At 47.0% G+C, this 15,263-nt stretch overlaps 1 protein-coding gene across 1 annotated transcript in view; it reads left to right on the top strand.

Moving 5' to 3' along the window:
* MKL1 (megakaryoblastic leukemia (translocation) 1) overlaps nucleotides 1-15,263 on the top strand; it is a 46,219-nt gene extending 30,956 nt beyond the window's left edge. Inside the window, exons 3-14 of the mRNA XM_010080466.1 lie at nucleotides 2,658-2,713; nucleotides 4,306-4,381; nucleotides 5,047-5,208; nucleotides 6,589-6,764; nucleotides 7,236-7,391; nucleotides 7,923-8,176; nucleotides 8,521-8,692; nucleotides 8,984-10,099; nucleotides 11,277-11,426; nucleotides 13,608-13,778; nucleotides 14,193-14,253; nucleotides 14,695-15,263. Coding sequence (XP_010078768.1) covers nucleotides 2,658-2,713; nucleotides 4,306-4,381; nucleotides 5,047-5,208; nucleotides 6,589-6,764; nucleotides 7,236-7,391; nucleotides 7,923-8,176; nucleotides 8,521-8,692; nucleotides 8,984-10,099; nucleotides 11,277-11,426; nucleotides 13,608-13,778; nucleotides 14,193-14,253; nucleotides 14,695-15,170 — 3,026 coding nt within the window. The 3' untranslated portion in view covers nucleotides 15,171-15,263. The remainder of the gene's footprint in view (nucleotides 1-2,657; nucleotides 2,714-4,305; nucleotides 4,382-5,046; nucleotides 5,209-6,588; nucleotides 6,765-7,235; nucleotides 7,392-7,922; nucleotides 8,177-8,520; nucleotides 8,693-8,983; nucleotides 10,100-11,276; nucleotides 11,427-13,607; nucleotides 13,779-14,192; nucleotides 14,254-14,694) is intronic.

Below are 15,263 nucleotides of genomic sequence, written 5' to 3'. Positions count from 1 at the left end.
CAGCAGGTCCATGTCCTTCTTATGTTGGGGGCCCCAGAGCTGAATGCAGTACTCCAAGCAGGGTCTCATGAGTGGAGTAGAGGGGGAGAATCACCTCCTTCGACCTGCTGTTCACACTTCTTTTGATGCAGCCCAGGACACGGTTGGCTTTCTGGGCTGCAAGCGCACACTGCCGCGTGCACAATGTCAGTCCCATCCTAGATTGCTGAGGGAAGCAGTGAAGGATTTGTGCCCTCTTGACATTTTCAGAGGTCGAATATGAAGTCCTCTGTCATGTTGCCAGCCCAGAAAGCTACAACCCAGTGCTTGTTTCCAGAGGACTAATCATGAGAGACTGAAATTGTTCTTTACAGGATTCTTCCTATAGCAGGTTTAATTACTTACTATTTAATGTGTATGTGTTTTGGTGGAGGGTTTTTATTTTTTTACTCAGGGATTCTTCCTGCTTTGTTCTTTTGTATGCAAAAGTTTTCCTGGACTGCCTGTGAAATCAGCTGAACTCCTGCAGTTGACTTTCCTGACTATTTGCTATGGTCAGGGAAATGTCACTTAAAGTTCACGTACTGCCTCTTACTGATGGCAGAGGTAGGCAAGAAGGGGAGAGTAAACAATTACTGCTATGCCTGCACATTCCAGCAGTAGAGAGCTTTTGAAGACTCAAGATGAGTCCTGCTTGTCTCCAGGGTAGATTTTTATACCAGTTTGTATATTGCATGGTATCTGTGCCCAAGTGTACCAGAACTTTTATTTCAGTTTTCTGTGATATACACACAATGAAAGAAATGTGTGTTTAAGTTCAAGCATATGCATATTCACAAGTAGCTCATGGGGCTTGAAAATAGTGTTTCCCAATATTATTTGCTGCCTGCTCTCCGTCAAAGTGTGATGGTCAGATTGCCAAGGAGTCAGTGTCTCAGCCAGGGAAGGTCTTGTATTATTTTTGCAGTTATTGCAAAACCATATCTCTACCATTACTTTGGTTTACCCCCAAGTGCAATCAGTGGACTCCCATTTCCCAGCTTGCTTAACGTTTTGTGGTGTTTTCTCCCCATAACCAAATTATCTGAAACTATCTTTAATCTGAATGGGAAATATTTGCCTCATCATTGTAGGGGTCTATATACTCACTCACTATGGTTTGTTCTCAGTTATTTTATTTATTCTACAAATTATTCTTCATTCATATCTGTAGTCTAAATTTAATCTGTGATGCCCAGGTATGTTTGGAATTCCTGGCATATGGAGTAAATTCTGCTTTTTACCCCAGTGATATAAACCTAAAAGGTCTCCGGCTATATTTTGCAGAATGTGTGTCTTTGGCTACTCCCATTTTATTCTGTAGGAAAGAGTTTAGAAGTCTACACGTGCATTGGAACTAGTTTCTTACACTGCATTTACGCAAAGGCTTTTATTTTTTAATAGCTTTTTGAGATTTCATTATGAAGTTACATTTGAGAAATATTTAGTCAGTGGTCTTAAGTTAAAAAATAGTGCAAGTCAACTATATTTCGTAGGACCTAGATGCAATACTTTGGAGTTACTAACGGTACAGGTTTAGATTTCTGTCTTCAAAAGTCTTGCAACTTCAAAGCTGAAGCTTTTAAATTTTGTTGTTTAGCTTGATGGTATTTTAGAAACTTGACCAGTATTTCAGAAATATGGAAGGTAATGATCATGTTCCCTTCTGCCAGCTCTGAATAGGAGCCACAATGTGATTGTTTTAGAAAACAACCTACTTACAGATTCGGGAGAACCATGAGGAACTAGTGACACTTACTGTTGCTAAGTTAGAACTAATGTCACCCTCTTTCTCCAGTTTTACTGTAGGACGTGAGCTTTGTGTGCTCCAGAGGAGCCAGGGAGAGTGAGAGATTCCTCCAGGGTTAGTACGGTCCTGGACAGCAGAGGATCAGTTTCTTAAAACATGATCCATTTTGGCTCTGGATTTATGCTGGGCCTGAGGGGGCAAGGAGGTTGGTTATATGGAGAGCTGCTGTTAATTCCTCAAGTCTTGGTTTTCTGTCAACAGACAGATGTACTTTCCTGTCCAAGTGTTCCTGTTCTCATTATAGTTTCTCTTACATGGAACAATATATATGTCCTGTGAACCTGCAGAATGTTCAACCAGCCCTTGCATCTATACAAAACACATGTGCAGATTAAGGAAAGACTTGTGGCTTCCTTTGACATCAGAAAGTAGTAAAGAGGATTTTCAGTTCATTTGGATCCTCCCACATCCTTCCAGCCATTTCATGTAACTCTTCAATGTTGCAGCACCATTCCCTTACTTACTTATCCTCCTGGATATCTTACTCTGTGTTGAAGCTTGTAAAATACATTTGCTGGGGGACTGGTTTTGACTCATATTCTTGGACCCAACTTTGTGAACAGTAGTTAGTTTGTCTAGGAGTGTAGCCTGTATTAGTCTCTTCAGTGACCCACAAGAAGTCCAGGTCAGTTCCTGTAGCCCCTGTGCTGTCAAACGGAGTATGCCAATTCACATTGCTTTATACCAACTGGAGACCTGGTCCAGCGTGTTGAAAGATGCAGGAGGCAGTTGCTGCATTGTATTTGTTAACTTAGTTGGCCTGAAGGGATGTGCAGTGAGAGAACTTCCATCATTCTAATTCAGTCTCTAAATGTTTTCCTCTCAACAGCTCTGAAAAGTCCAGCTGCATTTCATGAACAAAGAAGGAGTTTGGAGCGGGCCAGGGTAAGGTGCAATATGCTCTTTAGTGTTTTGGGGAAGTGAGGAGTAGTACCTGTTATGGTTTGGGCATCCTGTAACTGTTAATGAGGTGCAGAAGGGAATTGTTCGTATTCTGGATGTAATACAGCGCTATACAGCCAGAGGTGTATTGGATGAGGTGTTCTTTAGCTTGCATGTGGTGGTGATGAGCCCTCAGTGAACTGGTCATGCCTAAAAACCATTGAAGACAGTGCCTGGATTTGCCCTGGAGTCTTCTTTCTGCAGGTCACTGATATTCTTCTTCCCCACTGTCAATATACTTTACATTTTTATTTCTGTGGTGTCTGTTTTGCTCTTAAATATTCCTGTCATGTGGAGCTCATTTCCACCTTTGAGAAAAGTGTACGGTTTCTCTGCTACCAGTACATGCACTTGTTTATCTGCGGCATTAGAAACTGAAGATTTAATAGAGAGGATCCCCTCAAAAATCTTGTAACATTGAAATCACACAGACTTCTGGCTCTATAGAAAGAGGAAGCCAGGCGTCACACTTCATGTGGCACCTTTGCTAACTGGGGGTTTCTTGATTATTTCTGTTCCTCAGAAGGCCTCTGGGGATAGGTTTTTCTCTGATTAGCCTACAGGGGAATAAAACCTGTTATGACTGCAGGGCTAAGTTTTGTTTTATAAGTGAAAGCAACATAAGCAGGAAAACAACAGCTGTGATTAAAACCTGTAGGGAAGTGTTAGCACTTTCAGCTCTGTGGAAGGGTTGGAATATTGGACTTTGCATTAAGACCAGTGTCCCAAAGGCTTTTGCTTCTTCCTCCTCTTTCTTCCTAAAACTTTCTACTTAAGTTAATAATTTGGTGTGCGCAATGGAGCAAGTATGGCGGAGTTTTCTGATTGACTTAGTATTTATTTTCTCTGAAGGCCCATTCTGAGGGCCAGTACTGACCAGTCCGTTACCCACTGCCCGCAGATTCCCACTCGTGGGCTGTTGTAAAGGATAACGTGCTCCACCCGGACAGGGTCATCTCTGAACATTGCTCTGTAGCGCATTCTCCAAAGACAGAGCTAAAAGCAGTTCTGGAAATTAAATAGGTCTTGTCATAGCATTTAGATTCTGCCTGCTGAGGGAGTGCATGGGGTCTTCAGCCTAACAAATAATGTATCTTTAAACAAATAAAAGAGTATGCCCAAACCACAAGTCAGGCCTGAATGCCAGCAGTATATGAAAGTATTTGCTGTGAACATTGCATCTATCTTTAATATAAACCAAAATGTCTTGAATTTCACCCTGACACAAGTTAGTGGTGTTGCATAAAAGGGGAAAAGAGGGCTTCAGCTCTTGAGGATGTCCTTTCCAGTTTCTGTTATGTGGGGCAGCAGTGCACTCTTATACTGAGGCTATGTACAGTAGAAGGTCATCCTTAGAATAAGCTCATTCTCTGGGTGCTTTGGGACAGAAGATATGCCCCTTTTCTGTCCTGTGTTTATTTAGATCCCAGTAACAACTAAAGATGGTTGTTTCTCTTGTTTGTGCTGTCCAAGATTACCTCACTCCTGTGTCTGATCAACTGAAATTGGTTCTTGCTTGTCTGTTTTTGCTGCAGACAGAGGACTATCTGAAACGGAAAATCCGGTCCCGGCCAGAGAGATCAGAGCTGGTTAGGATGCACATTCTGGAAGGTATGGCACATGCTAAACAGGAAAATATCAACAATAAACTTTATCATAACTACTTATTTAATACCTTTCTATTTTGCCTCTGACCCCTAAGTCTGTCTTTCAGTCGGGAGCAGGCAGATCGTGCCTGTTGCATGATTTCTTGGGAGGGATTCGACTCTGCTTGCGTGGAGATTCTCAGAAGAATCCGCTATGTGAACTCAAAATTGTGCAGTTTTGTGTAGCTGAGCAACAATGAAGTGGAATGACCATGGATTGCTCTTCTGCTAAGGGAAGGCACTGTAAAGTATCCAAGAGGGAGTGAGGCAGATTTGATCTAGTTAGTAAGCACCTCAGTTTCAGAGAGGGAGTACTGTGCTTCTGCTGAGTACCACATGTTTGGACCCAACTGAATGGAAAAAGATGAACAAGAATTGGGTGACATCAGTTTGAGAACAGTGAATTTGTTCTATTCTAGAGTCACAAGGGCTACTGTAGTTATCTTTATAACTTAAATATACATAATATCTATAATATCTTTATAGTGCATAGTTATCTATTGTTATCTGCAACTATTTTTCTGTACAGTTATCTACAGTTACCTTTCTGAATAGAAGTGAAATACTGCAGAAGTGCATAGGTTGACCATTGTTGGATTTATGCCATTTTATTTACTTTCTCCGGAACAGAGACCTCAGCTGAACCCTCCTTGCAGGCTAAGCAGCTGAAGCTAAAGAGAGCCAGACTGGCAGATGACCTCAATGAGAAGATAGCGCAGAGGCCAGGTCCCATGGAGTTGGTGGAGAAGAACATCTTGCCTGTGGAATCAAGCCTGAAGGAAGCCATTATAGGTAAGACCAGAGGAGGATCTGTGTTGAGGACATTTCCCACAGGTGGCTGTGATTTCCTGTCAATTCACCTGCCTGCCAATGGGAGTGCAATCCAATGGCTGGTCTTGTTTCCCTGTCTTGGAATCACAGCCTTTCAGCCCCAAGGATTCTGAAAAGCAGAACTCCCTCTTGCCCAGATAGTGCTACAGAGACATTAAATTATAGGTAGTATGGACATGCCAGCATAATGTGAACACAATTGCATACCCTGAAGACTTTAAAGACTGTTGAAGATTGCATTCTCTAGATTTTCTCATTAAATATCCTTCTCGGTGTAACATGTCAGCAGCATTGGCAGGGAGAACCCACTAACTTACTCGGATCAGGGCGAGGAGACAGAATATAAACAGGTGTGATGAAACAAAAGCTGTCTATGAACTTAAAAACTTCAGAGGATTCAACTGCTTTAAAAATAAACCAGAACAGATGTAAGTCATGCCAGTGCCATTCCAAGGGCTGAAAGGAATGCTGAGGAATAGCCTTCCCACTGCCTCAGCAGTGCTCTTTCCCATCTCCCCAGACTGACCAGTTTGTGTGTCTGTGGTTATTCATCCCCTCAAAGACAAATGGGACACAACTGTGAGCAAGATGGAATACTTTTCCTGAAAAATGAAAAGATAGTGTTATGGAAGAGCCTGCCTTCACTATTGCACAAGAAGTGGTTGAGGAAGAGAAAAAGTGAACTTGTGAACTGGAGCATTAGAGTTGTGGCTTCCTTATGACTTTGACATCTCTCTGGATTTCTGTTGCTTTTATATTAGGTGAAGATTATAGTATTTTACTGCTTACTAGGATTAATTTGAGATAATGTAATCTAAAAAATAGTGCATTACAAATGTATGCTCAAGTGAGTTTGTCTAGTGGACATGTAGATTGACAGAAATGCTAACAGCAGTCAGGGCCACCACTTAATCCATAGCCTTTGTTTCTTATAAGACTAGAAGACAATTTGTGACTCTGTCCTGAATTTACCTTCCACCATATAGGATGAACACCAAAGAAACCCTGACTCAGTCTTACTTTCTCTAACCTTCTGCTTCTTTAGTGCCAAATGGTAATCAAGGTTGGGCAGAATTAAGTAGCTCATATTAAGCTTCCTGATCTTGTCTGGCTGAGAAGCAAGGGAAATGGTTCACCTCAGTCTGCATCATTTTATTCTACTGATAGCACAGATTAATGTAAACACTTAAAATGGATCCAGTTTGGGCTTTGTTCTCTCATTTTCAGTTGGTGCTTTAAGCACAATTCAAACACATGCCTTCATTATCTTTGTGAAACTTATAGTGTCAAGTGAAATTCTTATTCTACTTTGAAGACCACAGTTGATGTTTGTGTTTTTAGTTGGACAGGTGAACTACCCAAAGGTTGCAGACAATTCCTCTTTCGATGAGGACAGCAGTGATGCCCTCTCCCCAGAACAGCCAGCCAGCCATGAGTCCCAGGGGTCTGTCCCATCACCAATGGACTCCCGGATTTGTGAGCCTCTCCCTAGCACCACTGGCACATCGCTAGCTCAGGTGAGAATAAGGCAGCCTCCTGCAGTGCCCTGGAGCTTCACAGCTACTGCTGATTTGTAGCAGAGAATCCTAAAAAGTGAGACCAAGAGATCCTTAAAAGGTATAGTCTGTGAGATTTCACAAGGGGTCTTAGCTCTGTGTGGTGTTGGTGGAGTCCCCTGGTTAGTCAGAAGCCCCTATAGTGGTGCCATGTGGGGAAGGGGGGCAGTCAGTACTTGGTGATCCAGCCTGCATTGTTGTGCAACTGATTCTGGCAGGCAAAGCTGGGAGATACAGATGTGGGATTTTGATTCCTTTTCTCCCCTAAGAAGTTGTGGTGCTTCTCAGGGACAACTGAAGCAGTGGGTTGAAGGAGTCTAATTAATGAGTTGAAACCTGTGCTGCTTCCCTGTAAGCAGACACTTTCTGCACTTTCTTAAACTGTTTCCCTCCTCTTATGTGTATTCATTACGCCTTTTCCTGTCCCTGCAGGGTACATCACAGCTGCAGATTAGCACAGACTCCAGTGAAACACTTTTCCTACCTGAACAGCCACCCCCGCCTCTGCCACCTCCACCACTTCTGCCCCCCAGTCTTACCAATGGAGCAGCTCTTACTGCTGCCAAGCCCCCACCAACACTCATTAAGGTACTATTTAGCTGTTTTCTTCATTGTTGTAGTCTGAAGGAAGATAAGCTGGTTACTCTGAAGAAGGTTTGGAGTTGGAAGTATTGTGTTAACGGATGGAAAGGAAGGAAAGCTTATTTCTCACTCGTGTCTTCCTTTGACACTGGTTGTAATGTGTTTTTCTGTTCCATGATGTATTCAACTTCTGTAAAATGGGTCCTGAATGCAAAATGATTTGAAACAATGAGCATTATCCGTAATTAGAGACAGTGAGTCTGCACTGGATGAGCAAGTGATCTGGTGTGCTGGGAAAGATGAATGGTTGCCTTTTTGTCACCTGCGTTACGGTGCTGCGTAAGCTGCTGTGGGTGTGGTGTGGGTGTGGTGTGGGTGACTATACTGTTGCCCGAGTTAGAGAAGCATGGAAAGACCCTGAGGTCAAATGTGGAGAATTTTGAAATGAAAATCCCAATGTGCGTTCTGGTTTATGTGGGGTGTTATGTTATTTCAGTGTTCCCATTCTTATTGGCTTCCTCCTTTTCTTCTCAATAGCAAAGCCAGCCCAAGTCTGCTAGTGAGAAGTCTCAGCGCAGTAGAAAAGCCAAGGAGTTGAAGCCGAAAGTCAAGACACTTAAATATCATCAGTATATTCCCCCGGACCAAAAGCAGGACAAGGGAGCTCCTCCCATGGATTCATCCTATGCCAAAATACTGCAGCAGCAGCAGCTCTTTCTCCAGCTTCAGATCCTTAACCAGCAGCAACAACAGCACTACAACTATCAGACCATCCTGCCAGCTCCACCAAAGTATGTCCTAAATGGCGTCTCTCTCTTAGGAAGCACTTGCTTCCCCAGTACTGTTATTGTGTTCTGGATATGAGGTCTGGCAATTAGGTGTAAGGCGCTCAGTCTTGTTAGGTTACAGCGGGCCTCAAAAAGGGCCGGTGTCAGATGAATCAGACAAAAGCAGCTGAAGCGAGTAGGTTGGCAGAGTAAGGAGCAGGAATATAGTCAAAGACATTGGTATGCTTTAATATCTAGCGTGGCACTTGTGACTCAGATGTTTCTGAACACGTATGATTGTTGACACTGAGGGCCTCCAGTGCCTTTCCACCTTGGTTTTGATGCCTGTGTTTTTCCTTTCCCTGCAGGCCTCCAGGAGAGCAGCAGAGTGGTGCCAGTGCCCCTGCTGTACGCAATCTTTCTGCCACAGTCAGCAGCACATCTTCAGTATCCTCTGGTTCCAGTGGACTAATGCGACAAAACAGTAATGCTGCAGTGGGCAAGCCTGGCCCTCTCCCTGCCAACCTAGATGAGATGAAGGTGAATGTCTGAATGTCTTGTGGAGCTGCACAGCCCTTTTCTTGCCATTGTCAGTGGAGAGGGCAGTACTGATCGATGTTGCTGCTCCAGAGCAGGGCTGAGGTGACCTGACAGGACTTAGTGATAGCAGCTGGCACTGCTAGCCTGCAGTCTGTACCTGAGGTGCAGGGTTGTTGTCCTGTAGAGGGGTCAGTTTACTCCTTTGTCCCGTGGCTCTGGTAGCTGTTAATTGTTGTTCTGGATAGAGTGCATCTTCTCTTAATGTTGCACTCTTTTTTCTCCCCTCGTCAGGTAGCAGAGTTGAAGCAGGAGCTGAAGCTGAGGGCCTTGCCTGTCTCAGGCACAAAGACAGACCTAATTGAGCGTCTCAGAGCTTACCAAGAGCAGAATGGTGCACCTGGCCAAACAACCACCACTCCCAAGCCCAGCACAGCAGGCACCCTCACAAAAGCTCCCGAAGTGGTGGTAGCCTTCCCAGCTGCCAGGCTGAGCACAGGGACAGCCCTGGTCACCACTGGCATTGCACCAGCAGAAGTAGTTGTGGCCACAGTCACTGGTGGTGGCGTGATGAAGTTTGGCAGCACAGGCTCGACTCCTCCTGTTTCTCCCACTCCTTCTGAGCGCTCACAAATGAGCACAGGGGACGAGAACTCGGCCACTGGAGACACCTTTGGAGAGATGGTGACTTCACCCCTGACCCAGCTCACCTTGCAGGCGTCTCCAGTGCAGTTCCTGGTGAAGGAAGAAAGCTCCAAGTCTGCCTCTTGCAGCATAAATGTGACACCCAGGTCAGAGCGATGCAGCACTAGTAACAGGAGAGATGCAGAAGTTAGGGACAAAGACCAGATGCTGCAGGAGAAGGACAAGCAGATCGAGGAACTCACCCGCATGCTGAAGCAGAAGCAGCAGCTGGTTGAGATGCTTAGACTACAGCTAGAGCAGGAGAAGCGCTCTCAGCAGTCACTACCAGCCCCAGCGGCTGTGGGAGAAGGAATAGCCGTTGCCTCCAGCCCAGTAGCATTTGGCACCCAGGTCAAGAGTGAAAATGGTTTCCTGAGTTGCCAGTTTGCAAAGCAGTCCAGTGGCCAAACAGACCAATTCAGCCCTGCACCAACTGCTAGCCAAATGGACACTTCGAATCCAAGCCCAGTGCCAAAGAAAGCCGTGATGGTGAAGCAGGAGGTGCCAGCTGCAGAAGCAGAGCCGCCATGCCAGTCCCACAGCCCGCGGCTTTTCCTTGGCCAGCAAGGGAGCGCCCTGAGTGACCTCATCAAGGGCACCCCTCCCCCCACCCTCATCACCGACTCCACAGGGACCCACATCGTCCTCACTGTGACCAAGCAGAGCACCGAGAGGCAGGGCCTCTCTCCCCATGGGAAGGCAGGGAGTACCTGCCCAGCCTTGCAGGTAGGCAAGGGTTAGATCACATCTCTGCTGCAGGCTGTTGGGTTCCTCTCTCCCTCTTCCTGCTTCTATAGTTTGTGTTATCATAGGATGACTTAACGCATTGGAAATTCAATGCAGTAAATACTAAAATGTCTGAGTCGCTTGCTATGATGGCTGGTAGGTCATGGCTTTGTAAAACAGAACAGTGTAAGCAGATCTTCAGCAAAAAAACTGGAGTTTGACAATGATGAACTGTGTACAGCAATGCACGATTGACTCTATGCATTACAGGCTGTTCAGCATTCTTCCAAACACATGGTTCTGCCTTTTGTCAGGCAGGATCTCAGGCTTGGAGGACAAGGGTTTGCTGCCACATTTCACTAGTTTTTGAAAGAACAACTACACCTGTGGTAGTAAAAAAACCAGTGTGTATTTTACCTCTTGTCCTTTACTGGAGAGACTGTAGTCAGAGTCATAGATAGGTCACCTTGTCTACCGAGACCTGAAATCAGACCCTGGGAGCAGACCTTTAGCTTTCTGACTGCTGTTTGTTTTAATGCATGTCAGTATTTCAGTGTTAACAGACTCTTTCATCAGGGATGATCTACTATTCCCCTGTTGGCATGACCTCATTGCTTAACAGAAGTGTTCCAAGTGTTTCTTCCAGGAAGAGATAAATATGTCCTGGTTTTATGGCATAAGTCAAACCACAGTATCTTCCATGGCATCAGAGAAGATTTTAATTCTCTGCTGCCACATTTCTTGCACCTTCTGCGGAGCAAGTGGCAGTGTCTACCATCAGGGATAGGCACTGAGCAGGCTGCATTTACTGTGTAGCAGGTGAGATGCCAGGCAGTTGTCTAAATAGCAGCATCCAGTATCACCCTTGATACCCCAGGGTATCTCACCTGAACTCCAGGCACTGCTCCAGAAGGGCACAAGTCCTCTGTCGGGTCTGCCGGCCCTCAAGGGATGTCATGAATAGCCCAGGGATTTAGAGTGGTACTACCTCCTCTTTTAGGACTCCAAATCCCACCCCAATCTGATTTCTCTGCTTGGTGAAATGCAATGATTGACTGAATTTCCTAAAGAATAAAGAGTGGGGAAAAACAAGCTTCATAAATCCTGTAAGAAACATAAGCCTTACTCCGTGTTGTGTCTAGGGAATAGCTTCTCACAGATACCCTTTTCTTTCCAGAGAGTACAATCATCACCCACTAAAACTTCCAGCCAACCTGCAAGCACCCCTCAGCAGCCCACGCGGAAGCAGAAGCAGCAGCCTGCACAGCAGCCTGTGCAGCAGCAGCAGCAGCAGCAGCCCAGAGGACTAAACCAATCTGTCAGAAAGGTAGCTCACTGCTTGCTCACTTTTCTTCTGTGTTTTTTTTTTTGCCTGCTGCTAGGGTTTGTAGCAGCGGTCGGAAGGGGACACACACGCACAATCCTGGTCAGAGACCATCATCACAGTGAGTGAGATCTCACAGCAGCTTCTGCCACAGCTTGCAGCTGCACGGAGTGTTTGGTTTTCAGCTCGAATGTAGCAGCAGAAGGGGTGTCTGGCATAGCCTCTGTGTTCCCCTTCCTGCTGCTGATGTAGCTGTGATGGAGAGCCCGTCAGGCATGATTTCAGGAGCACTAAGTGTCCGTGAGGTCTTCCGCTATGGGCACACTTGGAAGTGATTGGGAGGCTTTACAACAGAGACCTCTGTGCTAAACCTTGACAATTTGGTAGCTTCTGCCCTTTGGCCCCACATCTGGGCAGAATACCAGCTGGTGTTTTAAACAAGCATTGTTTATCAATTAAAAACTGTGGGAGGCCAGAGTGGGCAGCTGTTGTTCACAGTGGTCTCCCGGATTCTTGAAGCTTGAAGGAGTGCTACTGAACTGAAAAGGTGATTACTGTGTGGGGAGAGGGTGGTGTAGGCAGTACACTACTGAAGGTGGCATATGAGCTCTTGAGAGGGGCAAAAGTATGTTACCTTTTACTCTCTGGTACTGATGAACATGCTGTGATTTCCATCCCCGTGCCTTGAGCGTACCTGTTAATCATCTCTGTGAAATGGAATGCAGGGTCAGAAAAGAGCACATCTGGCTTTATCCCTTCTCCAGGTGGCAGCTGTAAAGAGGCTCTGCTGTGCATCTCCTCCCTTTCTAGCCTGCTTAGCTCTCTCTCTAACTTGTAATTAAGATAAGACAGATTAATCTTTACAGAAAGATTATGAAGAGGTTTTAGAGCTTGGAGGATCACTTCTGAGTCAGATCCTGGAAAAGATATGGAGACCAGAGTAATTTCCAGTGTAGTCAGAGTGGGATATCCACTTTCCAAAGGGTCAGTGCCTTGGTTTGCTTTGAGACCTTTGAGGAAATGAGGAAGGTAAAATGAAGGTACCTTTTCCCTCAGACTCCCTTAGCTCGTGTGCTGTGGAGGCTTCTGTAGTGACTCCCCTAATCCTTTTGCCTCCCTGTAGGGTCAGAGGCCAGGTCTGCCGGCGGTCACAGGGCAGCTGCCCCATACCATATTGTCTTTGTCAGCACCTCCAAACCTGCAGCCCTTCTTTCCCAATGGTTTCCACAAACAGTCCCTGAAAACTGGTGCTCCTGGCAAAGATGGCCCACCCAGTGTGTCGAAAAAGGTACCCTCCCAGCACATCCCAGTGGCTTGTGCCACAACACCAGCTTCCCCTCAGCCCCTCTCAGGAAGAGAGCAGGCCCCAGAGCAGCTCTTCTGGCCAGAGTCCGGAGTTGCTTCTCTACCTGCAGGTCACAGAACAGATGAACAGCTTTCCAGGGAAAACAGGATGGGGAAAAGCATCAACACATACAACTGTTGAAACTGGCATTCAGCTACTGCCTGGGGATCACTGCTCCAGGAAAGCAAGCTGCAGTGTTTATCACGCATAACTGCTATAGAGGCAAAGACCTGATCCACATTTTAACTTTTCTTATGGGCAGTTGTGTGCTGATTCATCTGGCAAAGCTGAGTCATGAGCACCACTTCCTGCAGCCCTTGGGGTTTCCTTTGGAGGTCTCTGGTGCTGCTGAGTGCTCTGGTGCTCTCCGCCCACCATCAGGCTGTGAAACTGTCTGCTAGTGAAGCTTGGCTGTGTCCCCAAAGCAGGCACTACCGAGGGAAGTGGGTAGAAGATAGGTCCTGGATATATTGAACAGAGTTGGCTGAACACAGCAAGGGAAGTGCCCTCTCTCTCAAGAGTGCTAGAGGAATCCCCTGCTTGGACAGCTGAGGCTCTCCCCGTCCAGCAGCAGCCTGGTGGTGGTTTTGTGGTGTGGTTGCTTTAGCATTAGAAAAATCAGCAAAAGATTTCCAGCTGTGGGTTGGAGGGGAAATCTGTCTCCCTCCCCTGCAGCCAGGGCATAGTGCACAGAGTCCATAGAAGCGACCAGGCTGTTGGGAGGAGAGCAGTGCAGACCTCTGTGCAGCGCTTGCCAAGGGAGGGGGTGATGGTCTCTCAAACCAGCTGTTGATGTGGGCTTTCCCCTGATCACTCACTTCTGCCTTTGTTCTAAACAGCCCTCATCGCAGCCCGGCTCTCCTGCTGCCCCTTCCCCGTCCCAGATGGACCTGGAGCAGCAACAGCCCACATCGCTTTTTGGAACTCCACCTCCTCTCCCTGTTCCCTCAGTCCCAGAGAAAGAGCCACCAGGCTATGAAGAGGCCGTGAAGCAACAGCCAAAGGCCCAGGTGAGAGCAGTTCTCCCTGGTTTCCTTGGAGAGCAGGTGAAAAGTTGCCATTGTAAATCTGCTCAGATTCCTGATCTGGGCCAGTAACAGAGAAGAGAGACACAAGTGTCCCTTTCTAACTGCGCTTTCCTAGCTGAATTCCTTATGGAGGGTTTGGGGCAGACCCTAAACCAGAGGTAGAGATCCCAGGCCACTCACTGCCTGGTGAGTGTTAGTACAGCAGTTGCTGACTGTACCTTCCTGTCCTGTAGCAGCCTGGGTTTACAGAGGATTCTGGTGCCATGCCTCTGTGTGTTCAGTCTTGCTAGATAACAGCCCCATCCCTGGTGGGGATGAGCCAACAGCCGAGGGTGTTGCTGGAGGTGGAAGGTGCCCTGGTAAGTAGGAAGCTAATCCTGCACTCGCTCTCCCTAGGAGAACGGCTGTTCGAGCCAGCAGATGGATGACCTGTTTGACATTCTCATCGAAAGCGGAGGTAAGGAGACAAAGCCAGCATTTCCCATAGTCTTTGGGTTTGAGCTGGGGGATTATAGAGCACTGAGGGGAGAGTCTGTCATAGCTCAGGTCTTTGCTCCTGCATCCCTGCCAGTGCCTTTAGTGCTGGCAGTAATCATTAAGGTACTGAGGGAGATGTCAGTCAGGCATTAGTAAGATAAAATGCTTTTGGTGGCTCTGCTGCATCAGATCTGGGGACATCTCTTCTACGATACGGGACAGAGCTTTAATTTCCTGGAAACGGGCTGAAAACTCCCCATAGCAAGCCAAGCACAGGCGCAGGATGAGTTTCCTTATCCCAGCTGGTGGTCAGTGATGGCTCAGTCTGCAGGTCCCTGTTGCGCTGGTCCGAGGGAGGGAGCCTTCGGGTGTGTGGCCAAGCTTTTCCTCACCCTGGCCTGCCTGGTTGTTCCCTGTACAGAGATTTCTGCTGACTTCAAGGATCAGTCATCCCCAGCTGGGAAAGAACCACCTGCGGCCCCAGGCTGCTCCTCACCGCCCAGCAGCCACCATTCCTCAGAGCTGGCGGTGCCCGTGGGCCGGCTGGAGGACTTCCTGGAGAGCAGCACTGGCCTCCCACTGCTGACAGCAGGCCACGATGGGCCGGAGCCCCTGTCCCTGATTGATGACCTCCACAGTGAGATGCTGAGCAGCTCGGCCATCCTCGACCACCCGCCTTCACCTATGGACACCTCGGAATTGCACTTTGCTCACGAGCCATCTGGGGGCATAGCCCTGGACCTGGCTGAGGCTAACTTGGACAGCATGGACTGGCTGGGGCTGCCGGGGGGGCCTGTCATGAGCCTGGCTCCTCTTAGCACTGCGGCTCCCAGCCTGTTTTCCACAGACTTCCTTGATGGACATGATCTGCAGCTGCACTGGGATTCTTGCTTGTAACTCTGTGAGCAGAGACTGAAGGGAATGGGAGTGGGAGGGCATGGGCATGCAGGGGGAAGAGGCCAGTCAACCAAAAAAAAAAAAAAAAGAAAA

Source organism: Pterocles gutturalis, unplaced genomic scaffold (genome assembly GCF_000699245.1).
Source record: "Pterocles gutturalis isolate BGI_N339 unplaced genomic scaffold, ASM69924v1 scaffold16854, whole genome shotgun sequence".
NCBI classification, from domain to species: Eukaryota; Metazoa; Chordata; class Aves; order Pterocliformes; family Pteroclidae; genus Pterocles; species Pterocles gutturalis.
This window is presented reverse-complemented; position numbering and strand designations above follow the sequence as displayed.